This window comes from Zonotrichia leucophrys, chromosome 13 (genome assembly GCF_028769735.1).
Source record: "Zonotrichia leucophrys gambelii isolate GWCS_2022_RI chromosome 13, RI_Zleu_2.0, whole genome shotgun sequence".
Taxonomy (NCBI): Eukaryota; Metazoa; Chordata; class Aves; order Passeriformes; family Passerellidae; genus Zonotrichia; species Zonotrichia leucophrys.
Window position 1 is genome coordinate 8,569,544 of NC_088183.1, and position 19,061 is coordinate 8,588,604.

A 19,061-nucleotide genomic window follows, 5' to 3' on the forward strand; every position below is an offset into this window, starting at 1 on the left:
GCTGCTCATCAAAACCTACATTTTTGTAGGGTCTGTATCATCTATAAGTGCTGACATTGGGAAATGCAAGCCACAGCAGTGCCTTGAAAATGCTCTTTTGGACGGCTGAAATGGTTTTCCTTCGCTATACAGAAATGAACAGAGCTTCGCACACTTGTGGGGAGTGGAGACACTGCACACCTCTGCCAGCTGTAGATGGGCAAAACCCACGGGGATTTTTGCTCACAGTGGTTGCAGGAGCTCCAGAGCTGGGCACTGAGGAACACCAGCGGCTCCCTAGGTGTTGTGGTGGTTGTTCTGGCGCTGTGCTTGGGCTGGAGAGGAGAGCTGGGGCAGCATTTCCTCCACTTAGACCCACCCAGCCCCAGAGCCTGACCCAGAGCAGTTCAGAGCCACAGGATCTGAGTGGCACCACCAGCTCAGCCTCCAGCATCCCTCCCTGCCCACACAAGCCAAGAGCCACAGAGATGAGGTTGTGGCTTTTCCCTCTCTGCCTTGCTGCTCACCCATTTAAAGTGAGTTCATGACACAAAGATGCAAAGGGTCCAGAACAGAATATCCCAACAAGATGCTGTGAATTCCTCCATCTGCTGCTTTCCCTTTGGTTCAGATTACTGCAAATAATGCCCTAGTTTAGTGCTGTGGCCCTGAAGATGTCACATGTTTTAAATGAGTCGCAATCTTTTCATCAAGAGCCTGAGTTGATGCAAGGACACTTATAAGCCATATTAATATAAATGTTTACATTTCAGCAGATTAGGTAAATGATGCATATCTGGAGCTTTTTAAAGTAAAAATATTAGAGTAACTAGACTTTAGAAACTGGTTTTAATTTAGACATAATATGAAAATGGTACACAATGTTTATACCTGCTTTATCTGAACAAATCCTAACTTTCTTATCTAATGGTGGGGATAGAAGATCTTGGTCTCCCTAATGTTTCATTTCCAAATACTGACACAGTGCCCTGCATCCAAATCTACAGCTCTACTCCACTGTGTTGTGGTTTTGGTTCTCCATCTCAAGAGCTTCAAATGGACAAAGCACAGCACAGTTAATATTCAACTAGGAAACAGAAAATATCAAGTTTGTTTAAAGACATGCTGGGTTTTTTTTTCACTGTGTGGCTTCAGTAAATCCCAGTGATTTCGTAATTTCCTACCTTTACCATGTGAAAAATACAACTAATTCACCATATTTGTACAGCACATTGTGGTCCAGTGTACAATTGCCCCAAAGTTGTTTGGTTTTTTTTTTCTCTTTAACTCCCACCCAAATGCAAGACTGAGTCTGGAAAAGGGTCATTTATCATAGCAGCTTCCAGCTAACCCTTTCTGTTACTAACACCCAGTGTACATGTATTGTTTTAGCCAGGAACAAGTGGCTCCCCTCGGATCCCCAGATCATTTCAGAAGGCCTGTATGCCATAGCTGTGGTACTCAGCTTCTCCCGCATTGCTTACATTCTTCCAGCCAACGAAAGCTTCGGCCCCCTGCAGATCTCTCTGGGCAGGACCGTGAAGGACATCTTCAAGTTCATGGTCATCTTCATCATGGTGTTCCTAGCCTTCATGATTGGGATGTTCAACCTTTACTCTTACTACCTTGGTGCAAAGTACAACCCCGCGTTTACAACGTGAGTACCCGTGGGAGGGAGGCTGCTCTGCAGGGCTGGCCCCTCTGGCCCTCTGCTCAGGGGCTTCCTGCTGCAGCTCTGGGGGAAAATCACACCCAGGTTTTGGCAGGGAAACTGGAAACACTGATTTATTTATAAAAATATGGATATTTATCTCGTACCGATATCCAACTGTGACGGACAAAAACTCTCTAAAGGTTAAAGTTAGAAAGTGTGTGTTTATTGTGGGATAGCTCCCAAATACACACTGCAATTTACAGGTGATTACAGAGCCCTTTTATCTATACAAGTATTGAATACCCAAAATACAAATACATATTCATAACTTTGGTACATCCCATTCCTTGCTTTGTATGGTAATTAGTTCAAAAGCTGTTAAGCATGCAGTTTGTTCAGTTTGTTCCTTGAAACAGGTTGGTGGTCTGTTTCATGGAGAGGGGTCCCAAAATAAGGAAGTAAATGAAGTCTTCCTCAATCTACCTTTCTACTTTCTTTTGCGCTTCAGTCCCAGTCCTGTAGGGGACAGATGAGGTCCTGAAGGAGTTTCCAGAGCAGGGGAAAGTCCTGCTGAGTCTGAGGGATGTGTCCCATGCATCCAGGGAAAAGTCTCCTCCCTCACTGCAGTGTGGCACCAGCACAGCACTGGGACAGTCAGTTTAGTGTCACAAATCCACCTTGACTTGCCTTAGGGACACAGGGGAGGCTTTCCTTCCCACACATCTCTCTTGGTATGATGTTTTTCCCTTGCTGTGAGCTGACTTTCAGGAAACCACTCCAAAGCCACAGAGCCTGAGCCCACAGTGGTGACTGTGTGCACAGCAGACATTTGATGCTGCATTTGATGTGTCAGTCCTGGAACGTGTTACACAGTGAGCCTGGGGCTAAGCTCATCACTCCTTTTGGAGAAATTACCTTTCCAGCATCATTTCTGTCCTGCAAGTGGCTGCTGCCTTACAGTTTTACCACACCACCCTCTTGTGCCACATGTAACCTGTAACACAATGTTTACTTTCCCTTGTTGAGCCAAATTTGCATTCTAGACCTCTCCTGGAGCCTCAGGGTGCATTTTAATGGAAGGATTTCTGAGAGCATTTACATCTATCTGTGCTCAGTAGTTAGGAAGAAGAGAACTGACTGTGTGGGATGTGACTTGCTTCAGATTTGAAAAGAAGAAGATGCCCTTGAAGCACAAGATTTAATGAGAATCAAGGCTGTACCATCCCTGGCTGCCTGGTGGCACAGCAGCCCTCACTTGTGGCATCCCCCAGGCACATCCCTGGAGAGCAGCGCAGACAAGTTCCACTCACTGGTGCAACTCGGCACAGTAGCTCTGTTATTAGCACTCATTATCTAAGTGCATCTTCCAGTAGTTACTGTCTTTTGATTGAAATAATGATCAAATATTCACCAAAATGATGACTACTCACTGGAGTAAAGATTGCTTTAAATGCCCAAGGGATATTTGGACTGGGGAGAGATCCTCCTTAACTTCAGCCTGCTGACTGCTTATCCTGGGGGGACTTCATGTTCTTATAAAGCAAATCTTCCATGAGCATAAATTTTCCTTTCAAGAATTTGGAAGAGCCTTTAAAAATACTTACTTTCTTCTGATTATTTAAACACACAGGAGGTGGCAAATGATGATCAGTGAAAATGAGCCCTTTCATCATGTGAAACAAAGAGAATAGATTTACATTCATTCCAAAAATCCTCCTTAGACATTCCATGCAAAAAAATAGAAGCCCTGAGGTAGACAATCTCAAACAATTTTAAGAAACTAATTGCAAGGTTGTTTTGGCAGATGGGCAGACACCAGTTGTAGCAGTGCTTCCTGCTCTATTTTGGGTGGCTGCTTGTTGGACTTGCTGAAGGTGGCGGTCTCCTGCTGCCATTAACTTACTCATGGAAAGGAGAAAGATTTCAGTATTAGAGCTTGGGTATTAGAGCTTTTATTATAGCTTTATAAGTATTACAATCTATTATCTTTGTTTCATTCCCTGAAAAATCCCTGGGGCAAAAAGGGGTCATGCTTACTCTGGTGTCCTCATAACCCTTCTGTGACTGCAGCAGCACCACAGAAGGCATCTCCTGGGAGCATGTTTGTGAATTCTGATGAGGATAGCTGAAATTTTACAGAGAGTTAGGCAGTCAGAATTGTGAATATTTAACTCTGATTCTCAGAGGTCACTTGGACAGTTGTGACAGGAAAAGACCCAGTGGATTTGTGCCCATAATTGACTGTGGGCAGTTCCAAGCAGCACTGGCAGCTCCCTGGATTGCCTCAGTGGGAAGGCTTAGACAAACAGCTGCTCACTAAAATACATCAAATCACATATTTAAGAAAAGCACACCTTCCCAGGGCAGTATGTAAGCAGAAAAAAGAGTGTACACTGAGGGAATTGCTTGTTTAGTTCTAATGATAATAGCTAGTGAATATTTGGTTTAACTTTCGCCCTCCCTTTCTACTGTACTTTGAAATTGTGTACTCAATTTCTTCTCTGTTCATCTACAGAACAAGCACATAGCACCCCAGTGGCCTCTGATTTGAGTTATTATACTAAGTTTCTGTCATTTCTTTCCTTTTGATGCAAAGGAAGCAAAGGAAATAAGGATGCAGTTGTCTTTACTCCACACTAGTTAAATATAGAAATTATTTAACTAAATACATTTTCAAAATTTTTTGGAAGTTCTTCAATGCTGAAGAGCAGATCATTTCCCCAGCAGTTGCCACCACACCAGCTATGTTTATCTGTTTATCAGATGCTGTGTACAGCACACAGCTCTTGAAACAGCCTGTAATTAAGAACATGCTATGCAAACAAAATCGAAATGGAGGCAAGGCTGATTGTGTTCATCTTGCTTTCTGCATCAGAAATCAGGCTGAAGGCTACAAGGCAAGGTTTTCTGTCTCACTCTCCCCAAAGGGGAATGTGACTCACTGCTCAGTGCCAAAGCTACTTCCAGGCTTGGAGACTTTTTTCTGCTTGTTTTGTTTTGTCAAAATGTGATGGTTTTGTAGATTGCATTGACTGTGTTGCTTTTTTGGCAGAGTTAGTTCTCAAATTCATTTAAGGAGATAAATCTGAAAGAATGCCTTAAGGTTTCTTAAAGAGGAGGGCACAACACTGATATGAAATGAGAGCCTTGCCATGATTCTTTGTGATGAAAAGCATTCTGCTGTACACAAAAGTGAGGAAAATCTGCAAATAGGTAACTGGCTATGGTCTGTTAGGAAGAATCACCTTCCTCAGTGCAAAATCCTTAAATTTTAGTGAAATAAGTGTAATGAACCAACCAAACAAACAATCTCTGTGGTCTCCCCAGTGCAGTCAGTTCTCCCCCAGTAGAGGGTTATTGCTGCAGAGGCTCCTCCACAGGGAGCATCTGCCAATCTGTCACTGCCAGACCCCCCTGCTGCCAGGAGCTGTCAGGCTGGGCAGGATTCCTGACTTCCTAAATCCTTCATTTGTTTGCCTTTGAGAAGGATGAAACACCTGCTGACCTTGCAGGAAGGGGGTAAATTGCTTAGCTGGCAACAAGGGGACACCTTGGCACCTTGGAATCTTTAGAACTTGGCTCCCGACGTACTCCTCTCATGTTTTAGTGAGATGTTCTTGAAAAAAAAAAAAAAACAAAACCAAAAAGCCCAACTGATGTTCCCTGCAACCTGTGCCAAATCTCGTGCAACCTGGCAATAATCTAAAAGGGAGAAGGAAAGAGTCATGCAGCCTTTGTGAAGGGTAGGGATGGACTGGTACAAGGTCTCCTTAAATCATTTCCTCTGACAGAGAGGCCTGCATCTGCCTGGGGCACTGCTAAACATCATTTTGGTGCTACAGGTTACGTCAGCCTCTCCAACAGCCTCCAGTCCCACCACCACAGGCACTGGTCCCTTACCTGACACTGGAAATCAGGTTTATGGACATGACAGAGGAACCTGGCCCCCCCTTTACCTCTGGGGCTCGGGGTGGTCAAGGCTGCTCACAGCTCTCAATTTACTTTTCAAGGAGAATCTGGCACTGCTCGAGTATAGAGGTCAATTCTCAAGCTGCAGAAAAGGAGCAGAGCTGACACATTGTATTAAAATCTGCCAGCAGGGTGGAAAACTGAGCGAACCTTTCTAAATTAAAAACAAAAGTTAATAGCAGGGTGCAGCTGGGCTCAGGGCTGGAGTTAAGGTTTTTATTAGTTTGGGAAATCACCTCGGTGTTGGGCTTCAATGCCAAAGATCATTGGTGTAATATGTGTTCCTGGACTGGAAAATACAACATCTATTGAAGGAGCAGCGCTCCTTCAATCACATCACTCAAGGTTAGTCCCCACAAAACAATATACAGAGTAAATATTATACTATTTACTGCAGTTTTACTACTACTTGTAAATGAGCTGTGGAGTACCATAAATTATGATGAGAATTAGAAACCAGTTTGCTGCAGCAGAAAGGAGCTGTCCAGGAATTCTGCACCAGCCTTTCAAAGGGTTGAAATTAATTTCTCTTGCTTTTACGAATGATGTAATTGACACTGGAATTGATATAATGTTTATTTTTCCTGTTGAATATGCCATGGTTTGTGTCTATAAGCTGTTTTTATAAACAGATTTAGCAAGATTAGTAAAACACTACCCTAGTAAGAAAAATTTCATCAAAATAATTTTTTATGGCATTGTTTCATTTGAAGGTGTTCCCTCCTGGAAGGCAGGAGGAGAAGGGAGGCAATTAACTGTTAACAGGCTAAGGATTGCTCAGCAAAGGCAAAATGCCTTCTAAGTTAAATATTAGGCAAAATGCTTTCAAAATGTGCCAGCATCCCTCCTCCTCCTCCTCCTTCTGTCCTTTTCAGCTGTGGCTGCTCCCCTCCCATGTTACAGCCCCAACTCATTGGGTCAGACTCTCCTTCTGACCTGTCAATCCAGCTTCATTCTTTCCAGCCCCACTTCTCTTTGTCATTGGCTTATTCCCCTTTTTCCCGTCTTTCAGCCTTTTAATTTTCCTCTTGCTCCTTCCTACTTTCAAGCAAGGATAATAATCAAATCAAAATGCGTCTCTGCAAAATCTACCACTCCTTAAATCCAATTTCTTCCTATGAATGCTTGGGTGTCTGATATGTTTGTAGTCCCAAAGCAGGATGGGAAGAAAATCACACTATGGTCTGACTATATTTGCACTCTGTGTTCTTTATATTAATGCCACAATGCAGAACTTTTCAATCCTTTCTCCTGGGTAAAAGACATGCTTCTCTTCTGCCCTGGAAACTGCAGAGAAGGAGGTCAGACTTGGTTCTATCTTCTTGGGATGAAAATACAGTGAGTGAGTAGAAGCAAAAGCCCTACATAAAAAGTTTCAGACTGCAAGTTGCCCATGGATTTGTCATCCCTATTAGGGACACAAAACCCAAGTGTAATGCACCTGATAAGAACAGATGGAGCAAATCAGGGCAGTCTGTAACTTTGTGGTATTAATCAGAAATCATATTTCTTTATCAAATCAGGAAATGTGATTTGGCACATCCCTAGGTGATGGATAATGGGTTGCAATAACTGTGCCAAGATATATTTATATTTGTGGATTGCTGCTTTTATTATTAGCATGTGGCCTGGCTAACCCAGTGTCAACTCTATTAAGAGATTGTTTGTTTTATTTTTAGGGTAGAAGAAAGTTTTAAAACCTTATTCTGGTCAATATTTGGCTTATCTGAAGTGATATCTGTGGTGCTGAAGTATGACCATAAATTCATTGAGAATATTGGATATGTACTCTATGGAGTATATAATGTGACTATGGTGGTTGTGCTGCTTAACATGTTAATAGCCATGATCAACAACTCCTATCAGGAAATTGAGGTAAGATAAATCAGATTACAAACTCAAACCTAATTATTACTGATAATGAAAATGCTAAAAACCCAAGGACGCTGTAGTTTACTTTACATCCAAGGTTAGAATCATGAAAATATCATACATCATATAACAGTTAAGGCTGAGTCTGTCCCCAAATGATGATTTAATTAATAATCAACAATGAATCATTTCTATAACTACTTCAGCTTCCTTGTTTTTAATGACCCTCTGTGAGTAAGCCAAATTTCCTTAACATGTATTCAATGAAAGTGGTTTGTGATCTTTTTTATTCCTTTTGTTGATTGCGATAATTTATCCATGTGTGTTGCCTTAGCTGCATTGTTTGCTTATGACAGAGTAATATTTCTTCTGACTTTTTGCCCTGTTCCCTACTGCTTAAACACTCCAGCCCATGTAGATATGAAACTCATGTGCATTCATGAAAATGTTTAGAAATTCCATATTGTCCAATTACCAGGCATAAAACTTGATACAATTTTTTTGAAGACTCTTTAGGGTCTGCAAAACATGACTTTGTGGACATTTACAAAATCCATCTCTTAAAGCATATAAACAGAGCCCTCAAGGAATATTAATCGTTTTCTGTAGAAAGGCTTTTGCAGGGTTTACCCAGTCCTGTTCAGTAGCGTGGCTATTAGCAGAGTGGATTTGCTAAATGCTTTGGACATAAACAACTCTCTGCTAATCTAAATAAAGGCAGAAAAAAATACATTATTTGGATAATGCTAATGTTGAGTCACCTTTTACTTCTGATTTGTTAAATGTCAAACTTCTGCAGTTGCGTTTGTAGTAATTACTTGTCCTAATCTCCCCTCAAAACCTGACATTGAAAAAGGCCAGGGCTGAAAATATTTTCTCACTGTAATGTCTGATTCATCCATGAACTGTAGTACAAATATAACTCTATCCTGTGCATGCTGTAACTGAGTCTAAATGTCAGAGAGACCTTACACATGCTCTCTGCCCCAGAACCTTTCAGGATTGCAGAAACCAGAGTCATTTCTCCAAAGGTTTCTAATCACACAGGATCAAGCAATTCCCTGAATCCTATTCACCTGAAACAAGTTTTACTTCAAAAGGGGTCTCAGCCTCTTACTGCATTTTCCAGTTTATTGTAGTAGACAGAGATGCTCTTGAAGAAAAAAAGATCTCTGAAAATATCTGAATAGATGGCCCATATTGACTTTCCAGTTTAAACTTTGTGAAAGCCATTTTCTTGGAAAAAATGGTTTGTCATTCCTCTTGATTGCATGGAAAGTTTCTAAATTTTGTTAAAGATTACTTGTAACTATCAGCAAGCAAAACAAGTGTGAGAGTTTGGCCCAGATCCTTCTAATTGAAGAAAAACTAGTTCTGATAGTAATTAATTTCAGTACTCACTAGTGTGAGATTTCAAGAACTCTCTGTGAATCTCTGTGAAGATTAAAGAGAGTTGTAGAATCTGAGTCAAATAGGTTGGAAAATCATATAACCATTCATCCAGACGGCCAAGGCCACCACCAAACCATGTCCCCAATTGTCACATCCTCACGTCTTTCAGAATTCCCAGGGGTGGTGACTGACTGCAGAGGAAGTCCCTATTGCCAAAGTGTGTGTCTGACCAGGGCAATGTCAGTGATGTCCTGGGATGGACATTACTGAGGAATTAAATTCCATTATGGTCAGTGAGCAGATGGTTTGCTATTAGCTGGAGTGACAAGACCATATTTTCCTGTCTTCCATTTAACATCTCTCTTAGCTGCTCATGCTTTTCCTCTGTTTATACCTCAAGTATTGGTGCTTCCTGACAAATTTGGATTTATGGAAAGAAATCCTTTTGCTAGCCATAGAACAGAACTACTCCCATCAGTAGTACTTCTCACTGCTTAACAGAAAAGGCATTAGAACTGTTCACTGGTGGTTTGTTCTGTAAGGATTCTGTGAGGTGCAACCCCAAACCATGAGAACAGCAAATGGCAGAAGGGAATGCTGCTGCTCTGGTGAAGCCACAATTCTGTGGCAGAATTCATCTCCATGGTGTCATGGCAGTTCCTGAGCAGGTTCCAGAGGTTCAGGGTAATCAGAGGGTATGAATTCCAGCAGATCACAGATGTACACGAGTACAGGGAGCGGGCAGATCCACACCTCTGCTCCTTCTGCCCTCCGTGTAAAGCACAATGAACACAGCAGTACAGCAGCTGTATCTCATCCTTTGCTCTGCCTGATAAATGCTCCTGGTACATGGCCCTGATCATCCTCCTGTATAAATGCCAAGTGAACGATTTCCTCCATAAAATATTTGCTAACCTTGCCCTTGTTACTTGGAAGTGATCCTGGCCCACTTTGACAATTCATAAAGGACATTCACAGACACTGAATGATGGAGTTTTTCTCCACCTTCATCAGTGGCAGGAGGTGAACAGTAGGAGAATTAAAGGGTTTAGGGATACACAGTAGTGAATACAGACAGGATCCAAGAGGAAATCAGCTGATGATAGAAGAATGCCCATCCAGCAGTGTCTGAGCCTCCCTAAGGGGATTCCTGGCCAGAGCAGTGGTAACAGATGGCACAGAGCACTGCAGTTCATCACAGACAGTCTTTGCTGTTGTTGTGCTCATATAATTTTTTCTGCTTTCCATGTCTCTATGTTCTGACACATTCATTTGTCAGCATAGCAAAAAACCAGATTGTTACTGAGACAACCTTTTGATATACAAGGAAATAGTGTAATATTTGGAACACACATGTGTTCTGTTTATGCATCATTTTGTTTAAATCTTCCTTGTTTTGAAATTACCACAGAGAAGCCTACAAATACACATTTTGTGCAGGGGCCTTGTTCTGGGAGGCAGAATTTGGTTGTAGTTAACTCCTACCTGTATGTTTGTCCTGGTCAGAGCTAAATTCCTTCCTATTTACTAATTTGGGTGTTGATTTGTTTTTCCTTCTCCCCTTCCCAAGGAGGACGCGGATGTGGAGTGGAAGTTTGCACGTGCCAAGCTCTGGCTATCCTACTTTGATGAAGGAAGGACTTTACCTGCTCCTTTTAATCTAGTGCCAAGCCCTAAATCATTTTATTATCTCATACTGAGAATAAAAATGTGCCTCATAAAACTCTGCAAATCTAAGGCCAAAAACTGTGAAAATGACCTTGAGATGGGGATGCTGAACTCCAAAAAACGGGTATGTTTTATTTCCACTTTTCAGCTTCTTTGTGGAAAGGATTCATGCCAGGGAGCTGCTGGAGAGGGTTGGATGGTGCTCAGGGTTCACTGCACATTATTCTATCACATTGCAAGCAGGGTGTCCTCCCAAAGGTGTGATCTCGTTGCACCAGGCACCAGGGAAAGGGCAATTTTTGTAAAAGCAGGCACTTTTTAAACTTTTGTAAAAGCAGGCACACCAAGGCCAAATAAGCAAGGTCAGAGTGAGGGGCAGAAGCAGAGGCACAAAGAGGCTCACAACTTGTCTGGCTCAGGGCCATGGTTGCAGCTTTCCCGGCTGAGCTGTGTGACACTGCCCAAGGAGGGGACAACAGGGTGGCACTCTCCAGCTGAGATGTGTGCAGGTCACCCTCAGCTGTAACCTTGGAAGGGAGACTGAGGAGAAGGGAAGGGAAGCTGGAGGAGGCTTTGCAGAATTGGCCTTTGGGATATGTAGGCTTTGGGGCATATAGGCTGCTTTAAGTTCTGTTTGGACCTCTTGGAGGAGCAAACAGAGCCCTTCAGCTCATGGTGAGCCATCCAGCTCATGGTGAACCATCCAGCCCATGGTGAGCCATTCAGCTCATGGTGAGCCCCCAGCTCATGGTGAGCCCCCAGCTCATGGTGAACCATCCAGCTCATGGTGAACCATCCAGCCCATGGTGAGCCATTCAGCTCATGGTGAGCCATTCAGCTCATGGTGAACCATCCAGCCCATGGTGAGCCATTCAGCTCATGGTGAGCCCCCAGCTCATGGTGAGCTCCCCCAGCTCATGGTGAGCCATCCAGCTCATGGTGAACCATCCAGCTCATGGTGAGCTCCCCCAGCTTACGGTGAACCATCCAGCTCATGGTGAACCATCCAGCTCATGGTGAACCATCCAGCTCATGGTGAGCCATCCAGCTCATGGAGAACCATCCAGCTCATGGTGAGCACCCCAGCTCACAGTGAACCATCAGCCATGGAGCCCCCGCTCATGGTGACCATCGCCAGGGAACCTCCAGTCATGTGAGCCTCAGTCACGTGAACCATCCAGTCATGGCCCCCCAGTATGGTGAACCATCCAGCTCATGGTGAACCACCCAGCTCATGGGGAACCATCCAGCTCCAGGCAAAGCCCACAGCCTCCAAAGAGGATCATCCTCCCAGGAGTTTGAGAGAAATACTCAGGTCTGGTGTTCACCCACTCTCTGCCAGCACCTAAATTGAAGGGGAAGTCTGTCCATGGTGTTTACTCTGTATTATCAAATAATTTAACTATCAACACGGGGAGCATTGCTGAGATAGACAAGCATGTCTACAAATGCATTTAACACTGCTATTGATTACTGGAAGAATCACTAGAACAGTGGAGTCTCAAAATGAAAGAAGTGTTTCTCCTTCAGCTACCTCAAATAATGATTTTAAAATGCTTTTAAAATGTTATTTGAATCAGACTGCACTAAGCTTGCTTTGTTTGAAATTTAATTTCTGCTTCAAAGCCTAAAACAAAGTAATAAAATTTCCTCTAAGCCTCTGCTCCCCAAGCCTGATGAGGGAAAGTGTTTGGCTTGTCTTTTTTCATGGAACTCATGCAATATTCATATTTTCCATGGCTTTAGCATAAACAATTAAGAATATCAGTCATTTTTTGCTTGCCTATTGATTTTGTTCATGTATCATCTTCAAGAGTCTCTGTAAACCCATGATACACCTGATGAGTAAGAAAGACATTTGTTAAAAATTACACTATTATTTCAGACTTTCAGTCATTATAAACATCCTAATTTGAAAGAAAAAAAAATCAGGATCTCTGGTTAAACCATGGAAGGAAAGCCCTTATCCAGGGCCTCCCCTCTACATACAATTGTATATAGGTGCAGAAGTTTATGATATTTATTCCTTGAATAAGTGATTTTTTTGGTTAATATTGGATCAAAAACCTCAGAGGTGGATTAGAGTCAAAGAAATCTCTGACAAATTTTATGTGTAGTGTCCAGAAAAGTCTCCTTGGAAGCTTCTAGAGCTGTCATGCCTCTGATTAATATAAAATTGTCTGTTTAAAAAATGCATATTTTTCTTGACCCAAAAGAAAGAGCAAAGGGTACTGCTGTTTTAAAAGGACCCGTGAAAATCAATTGTGTTTCAGAATTTGGCTTTGTACCACAATCCTGTTCGTTCCAAACGCAAGCAGTTATCTTGTGTTCTGAATGGATAAGCATCCGCCTCATTAAGATAAAAGTATTTTGTGCCTCTTTATACCTTGTTGTCTAAAACATGTGTGTGAATAGCATTTCTCTCTAGATAATTTAGAATCCAGATTTTTCCATTAATTTGTGTATTTTTTTGGTTTTTCTATCTTCCAAAAATTTCCTTTTTTGGTTTGAATGTTCTGGCTTTTACTCTACATAGAACCATTTCCCACTGTTTTTCTAAAGCTCTGCTTGGTTTGAGGCTGTCTGGGTATGAGAAGCTATCATTGATTTAATCATGTTTTATAATTTCAGAAAGTTCGTTTTCACTCTAGCATTCAAAACACAGAGAGTTTTTCTGGGAAGAACGCTTACACCAAGCCCACGAGATACCAGGTAATCAGAGCATGAAAGCAGGAGCCAGGGGAGAGCTCTGCCCGTGCCCAGCTCCCACCTGCAGGAATCACCTTTGCCTTCTCCTGGCGATGCTGTCCTGGATGGGCACTGGCTCAGGGCTGGGCTGGGGTGTTTTGGAAACCAAGGCAGCCTGTACCCCATGGAAACACGCATGGTGTTATTTGTCATGCTAATTAATGCCTCTGAGGGTGTTTAACTCAACACATATCGCCCAACCTTTACTCCTCCCATCTTGCATTGACAGCATTTCATCCCTCACCTCTCCAGCTGCTGCATTAACATCTGCATGTGCTTCCTCTGGCTCGTCCTGCCCAGCTAACCCTGCAATGTGCTACGGTTCAGAACCCCCTGTGGCTGCAGAGGTGGCACAGGGTACCACAGCTGTCTGTCCAGCTCCAGTCTGGTGCCAGCAGATGTGTTATTTCTTGTGCAAACATGTCCCGGGGCAATACAATTAATAGAATGTGCCCCACAGGACTTTTACCTTTTTTAGCATAAAGTGGAAAGGAATCTGATGGCAAGTGTTGTGTCTGAAGGGACTGGCATTAAAGACAGATGAGGAAAATAATAGTTAAATCATCTAAAATGTGCAAGGGCAGTTCCAGAAATGGTTTGTCTTGTCTTGGTACACCTTACAGCACAAGGGGTTCCCAAGCTGTTCAGCAGACCAGTAAGCAATTTCTACTGGTTTTGAAACTTTTTCATGCTTTTCTACCAAAATAGGAGGGATATCTAAAAGTCTAAGTTAGAAATGGGAGGCATTCACTCTGGCATCTGGAGTCAGCTGGCTTTATTCTATCAAAGGAAAAGGGATGAGATACTGTGCCCTGCTCAAAGTGGCATTTCAGCGCTTCTGACACATCCCCATCCATTCAAACCCACAGGTGATGTGTCAGCCTCTGCTGAACTGGTTCTCTTCCTGTAGCTATTATTTCTCAATGAGATCACCCAGTGATTGTGGTAAATTAGACCTTTATTTCCAATATTGAAAAAGCCAAAGGTGACCGTGAAAAATAGATAGAAAAAGATAAGTACCTGTTATTTTGTTTTAATAATGCCAGGTTTGTCTTCGAACTACCTTAGAACATTTTGGTTGCTGTGGAAAGAAATTGCCCAAATAATATAAGGAGAATGTAGTAGTCTAAACATAAAGAAGAAGGAACAGTGTGATAATATGGCTGGAAAGCTTTTCTTCTACTACTGGGAAAACTCTTGAAGCAGTTGTTTCTAGCTTAGCAGTGTTTATCAAGGGATGTATCTGCAATTTCTGCAGTCTGTGTGCTTAAGACTACATATGAACAATGCTCTAGAGGGATAACAATTATATACAGAATTTAAACATGTAATATTTTGAAAAGCATGAGGAGCAAGTCAATACAGCTACCATGATTTGGGAATAAATTAGTCCAGGAAAAATAATATCTTTATCAAAGAGAATATGGGAACTGATGTAAGGAGAGGTTATGTATTATTTTTTTACAGGTAATAAGAACTTGCGTTCTGATTCCTTGTTTTAGTCTAAATCTCCTCTGACTTCTGCTCTGGAAAAAAATGACTTCTTTTTGGATCCAAGATTTCCCTACTTTCCCCAAACATTACTTCATTTATGTTTTCTCAGGTGACAGCCCTACCTCCCTCTGGATTCTACTACCTTGGCCATCTCCAGCACACCGTAGGTGCACTGTACTCATCTCTGCTGCCTTAGTGACTCACCTGCTTAGCCAGATGCCTCTGGCATAAAGGACAGTCTTAGTCATCCCATATTCCATGGCTGCATGGCATAGACAAATGACTGGATCCTTCTTTAATCTCCACTAGCCTTTTGCACTGCTATAATTCTTATTTGGCTAGGCAGAAAAAAGAGCAGGTGTGCTGTTTTCTTAATTTCACACCCTTTGTAGCATTTTTCAGATGTTCCAAGCAGAGATTGCTCTGTGAAAAAGTGAGTCCATGCTGGGAGAGGCTTCTCCTTTAACGCTGGACATCTGGTCAATCAAAGACACTGAGCTCTCTTGTGTTTGCAAAGGATGTATGTAAATCTCTGTCTCTTAGAGAGCACTTCTTTTTATGTTTATATATTTTTATTCCTTTTTTCCTTTATAGGTTTTTATTATGAGATTTTTTTTCCTCCACTGGGGTGTTTTTTCTACAGGGAAGATAAGGCTATCAGCTGTACCCCAGAGTGCAGCCCAAAACTGCCAAAGTTACTTTCCTTTTAGATGAATGGAACTTAGATATTCTTGGAACAATAGCACATTGCAAGCTCATATCCATAACTATCATCTATTCCCATACTTACTATTCCATACTAAAAATCATCTTCCATTTTCTAAATTTACATGGCTTTATATTTTTCCCCATATATATCTCTTAAAATCCACCATCCATAAGAAACTTTTCTCCCTTAAGCCAAGTTCCCCACCTTTGTTCAGACTCTATTTTCTCTGTCCTCTAAATTTATTTTCTCTTAAAAACCCCATGACAAGGCTAACAGAGTCTTTCTGTGAACCTCAGGTCAGTTGCATTGTGAGTTTGCTAACATCATTAATTACCGCTTATTTCTTCCTGTAAAGTACTATTAGACAGCAACATGCTAAAAGAAGGCTCTGGAACCCATTTCCTTAGCTTTTTATTGGATCATCTGTGTTTTCTTTCTGTCTGTGGGACATGCTGTAGATTCATATGCATCCCACAAAGAGCCCCCAAGTGCTGAGTGATTGAGTGGCTGTCAGTCAACTACTGTAGTGCAATCTTCACAATATAAAATGTAAAATAAATGGGGGGGAAAAAAAAATATCCCTAGTGAAACCAGATGTTTGAGTTGCTCATAATAAGTCTGGCATGTGGACAGCCTCCCACTGAAGGAGTGTTTCTGTTCTCCTTCCAGAAGATAATGAAACGTCTGATCAAGCGCTACGTGCTGAAGGCTCAGGTTGACCGAGAAAATGACGAGGTCAATGAAGGCAAGTGGAATTTTATCATTCACCCACCTAAGGAGCATGAGCTGTTATTGCTGCTGATCTGGCCAGTAGGAGGGTTGAGCTTAGTTAAGATGCTCTGTAGAGAGAGCTTGCTCATGCTCACACTCAGGTGAGCAGGGCTGACTCTGAGCCACCCTTGTGCCCTTGGAATTCCAGGTCCTTGTTTGTCCTTAGCAGAACACACATCTCACAGGACCTTCACCCAGCCCTGGTCCTTGCTTGTCCTTAGCAGAACACACATCTCACAGGACCTTCACCCAGCCCTGCTCACCCCTGTAGCTCTAGCTCTCCTTCCTTTACCACCACTAGGGTATTGCCAACACCCAAGCTTACCTTGGTGTCCAGGTGAAGCATTTTCTGACTGCCCTGCCCAAGCCTGCCCCAAGGACCCTGTTTTGAATGTGATCCAGATACATATTGCTGTGGTGACCTGTGGGATTTGTGTGCAGATGGAAAAGAACCTCTAGCACCTCCTAACTACACCTCTTACCTACCTCCTATGTAGGTGGAGATCAGTTTGTGGAGAGAGAACAAATTTGAGAAAGAAACAGGAACTCTCCACAACTCTCCAACAGCTGTAGCTGTTGGCACCCCTACTGCAAGTACAGGTTATTCCTTATAACTACAGATATTAAGTGTGTAATGCAGGAAGATCAAACGCAGCTCCACACACATTCCTGACCAAACACTGCAATTATTGCTCTCTCGGGTCTTGGAACCATAGGGATTACTGACTTGGTTGAGTATGGCTAACAAGAACATTTTCCTCTTTCAGGAGAACTTAAAGAAATCAAACAAGATATTTCCAGTCTCCGCTATGAGCTCTTAGAGGAAAAGTCCCAAGCTACTGGTGAGCTGGCCAAACTAATACAGCAGCTGAGTGACAAGTTTGGGAAGACCTTAAATAAGGACATTTGATGGAGAATACAGAGAAAGACAGCTTGTTTTCTAAACATTGTTCATTCTCAACCAGCATCTAAGGAGGGCAGAAAACATGTGAAAGATGAGCATTGCACACTCAGCTTTTGTTGACAAGCAAGGGTTGGTAGAAGCATTTTGTGTTTCTCCTGCACTTGGTGAGTTACCAGTTAAATCTTTTCTGATACAAAAGTGACTTAATGGTAAAAATCCATGCCCCTGACATCAGAAACAGATGCACCACAGAGAAGGCACCTCCAATTAAAGGCAAAAAAAGCCAGATCTTCATTCACCTGACTCCAGAGAAGACAATGTAACTGTGCTCATTAACACCAACAGAGTGTACTGTACTGACCAGGAAAGGGTGAAGCCTGAAGAAAAAATGTGCCAAGCATATTCCCTGCAAAAAATTTTAAATTCCTATTCTTGGGTGTGTACTCTCCTTTTATGTTTACATTGGGAACCCTGAATAAAACTTTGGCAACCCTGAATATAACTTTGATCAGTACTGTGGCTAATGAAAAGCTGATGAGAAATCATCTGTTGAAGTGACCAAGGCAGTGAACGAGAAGTAGACACTGACAGCACTGGAAAAATGAAATCAAGCTTGTGGGGTAAATTATCCTTTAACCTGATGAAAGGATTTCCAGCCAAACACTCCTGTCCCCCTTTTCCAGCTGTATTAGCTAGTCTGCTGATGGATATGGTCTCTTTGTATGCACTTAGCCTCTCTTTTATCTTTAGTCGATCCCATCTCCAACAACAGTGAACTGAAATATTCGTAATGATGTGAAACTCACTTCCCAGGAATACCCAGAGATAAAACACCTTGTGCTAATGTATTCAGTTCAAAGAACAACATTAATCCAGAGACAGCGATGCAACTGAGCTCAGCTTTCAGATTCCAGAGGTCAAACTGCAAGCCATAGGGAGAGATCAATCACAAAGAACGTTGCCCAGTAGTTTCCAGCCTTGAAATTTGTACAAAAAGGTTTCAATCGAACATTCTGACCAAAAAAAAAAGGAAATAAAGGAAAAAAATCATTGTAGAAATTGTTGTCATGTTTTTGGCTCTTACAGAGGATGAGAAAGGAATTCAAAGTGTTCTAAGCCTGTGGTAATAGAAGGATCACACTTTTTCAACAGGAAAATTATAAGTCTGTGCAACACAACTGCAAACATGGATGGCTTGGGTTTTCATGGTTGGCTACATGATCTCAACTACTTAAAGCACACCTTACTACTTGGGAACCATGGAACTGGACTGTTTGTTTACATGAGACACCTAAAAAATGAACATGACATCTAGGTTTCAGCTGAGACAAACAAGCAGAGCCAGAAGGTGACCTGTGATCAGTTCTTAAGTGCCAGATGAGAATACATATAGCCTATTAGAATAATAGTTATATTTGTACAAAAATGAAAGAAAACAAAATAAAAAAGTGTACTGTACGTAGATCTGTTTAGAGAAAAAAATACTGTATTTTTACCTTTAATAAAATTATCTTGTATACTGTAATATTTTTACCTAAAAATGGAAAAAAATAAAATTACCTCATAATATTTTGTTGTACACTGAGTGAAATATTTGCTTGATCTTTTGACTACCTATTACATGGCCTTTGGTTTTGTTTTGCTTTTCTGCAATATGTGAACAATGAAATCATTATACAAAGTAATTTTACCATAGTCATTCTGAAGTGTGAAAGAGCCAAAATGCAACACTTAAACTAAAATATATTTTAAATGAGAAAAACTCAGGAATGGTATTTACTCAGCACTTTGAGCTGTCTCCCACAGCAAGTTTTGACAATATATATCCAGTTTTCCCCATAAGAAGAAGGAATATATTTCATGGCAATACTACTTGTCCCCTCCCCACCTTTCCAGCTCAC

General features: G+C 41.8%; 1 protein-coding gene across 8 annotated transcripts in view; it reads left to right on the forward strand.

Moving 5' to 3' along the window:
* Positions 1-18,582, forward strand: part of TRPC7 (transient receptor potential cation channel subfamily C member 7) — a 71,928-nt gene extending 53,346 nt beyond the window's left edge. The window contains exons 7-13 of one of the 8 annotated variants that reach the window (XM_064725152.1): positions 1,372-1,636; positions 7,282-7,477; positions 10,437-10,658; positions 13,166-13,246; positions 14,886-14,939; positions 16,155-16,230; positions 17,024-18,582. In XM_064725152.1, the coding sequence (XP_064581222.1) occupies positions 1,372-1,636; positions 7,282-7,477; positions 10,437-10,658; positions 13,166-13,246; positions 14,886-14,939; positions 16,155-16,230; positions 17,024-17,166 (1,037 nt within the window). In that variant the 3' untranslated portion in view covers positions 17,167-18,582. Of the gene's footprint in view, positions 1-1,371; positions 1,637-7,281; positions 7,478-10,436; positions 10,659-13,165; positions 13,247-14,885; positions 15,124-16,154; positions 16,231-17,023 lie in introns of those variants that run through there. The other 7 variants (XM_064725154.1, XM_064725155.1, XM_064725157.1 and 4 more) reach the window with 7 other exon arrangements.
* The last annotated feature ends 479 nt before the right edge of the window (positions 18,583-19,061 follow it).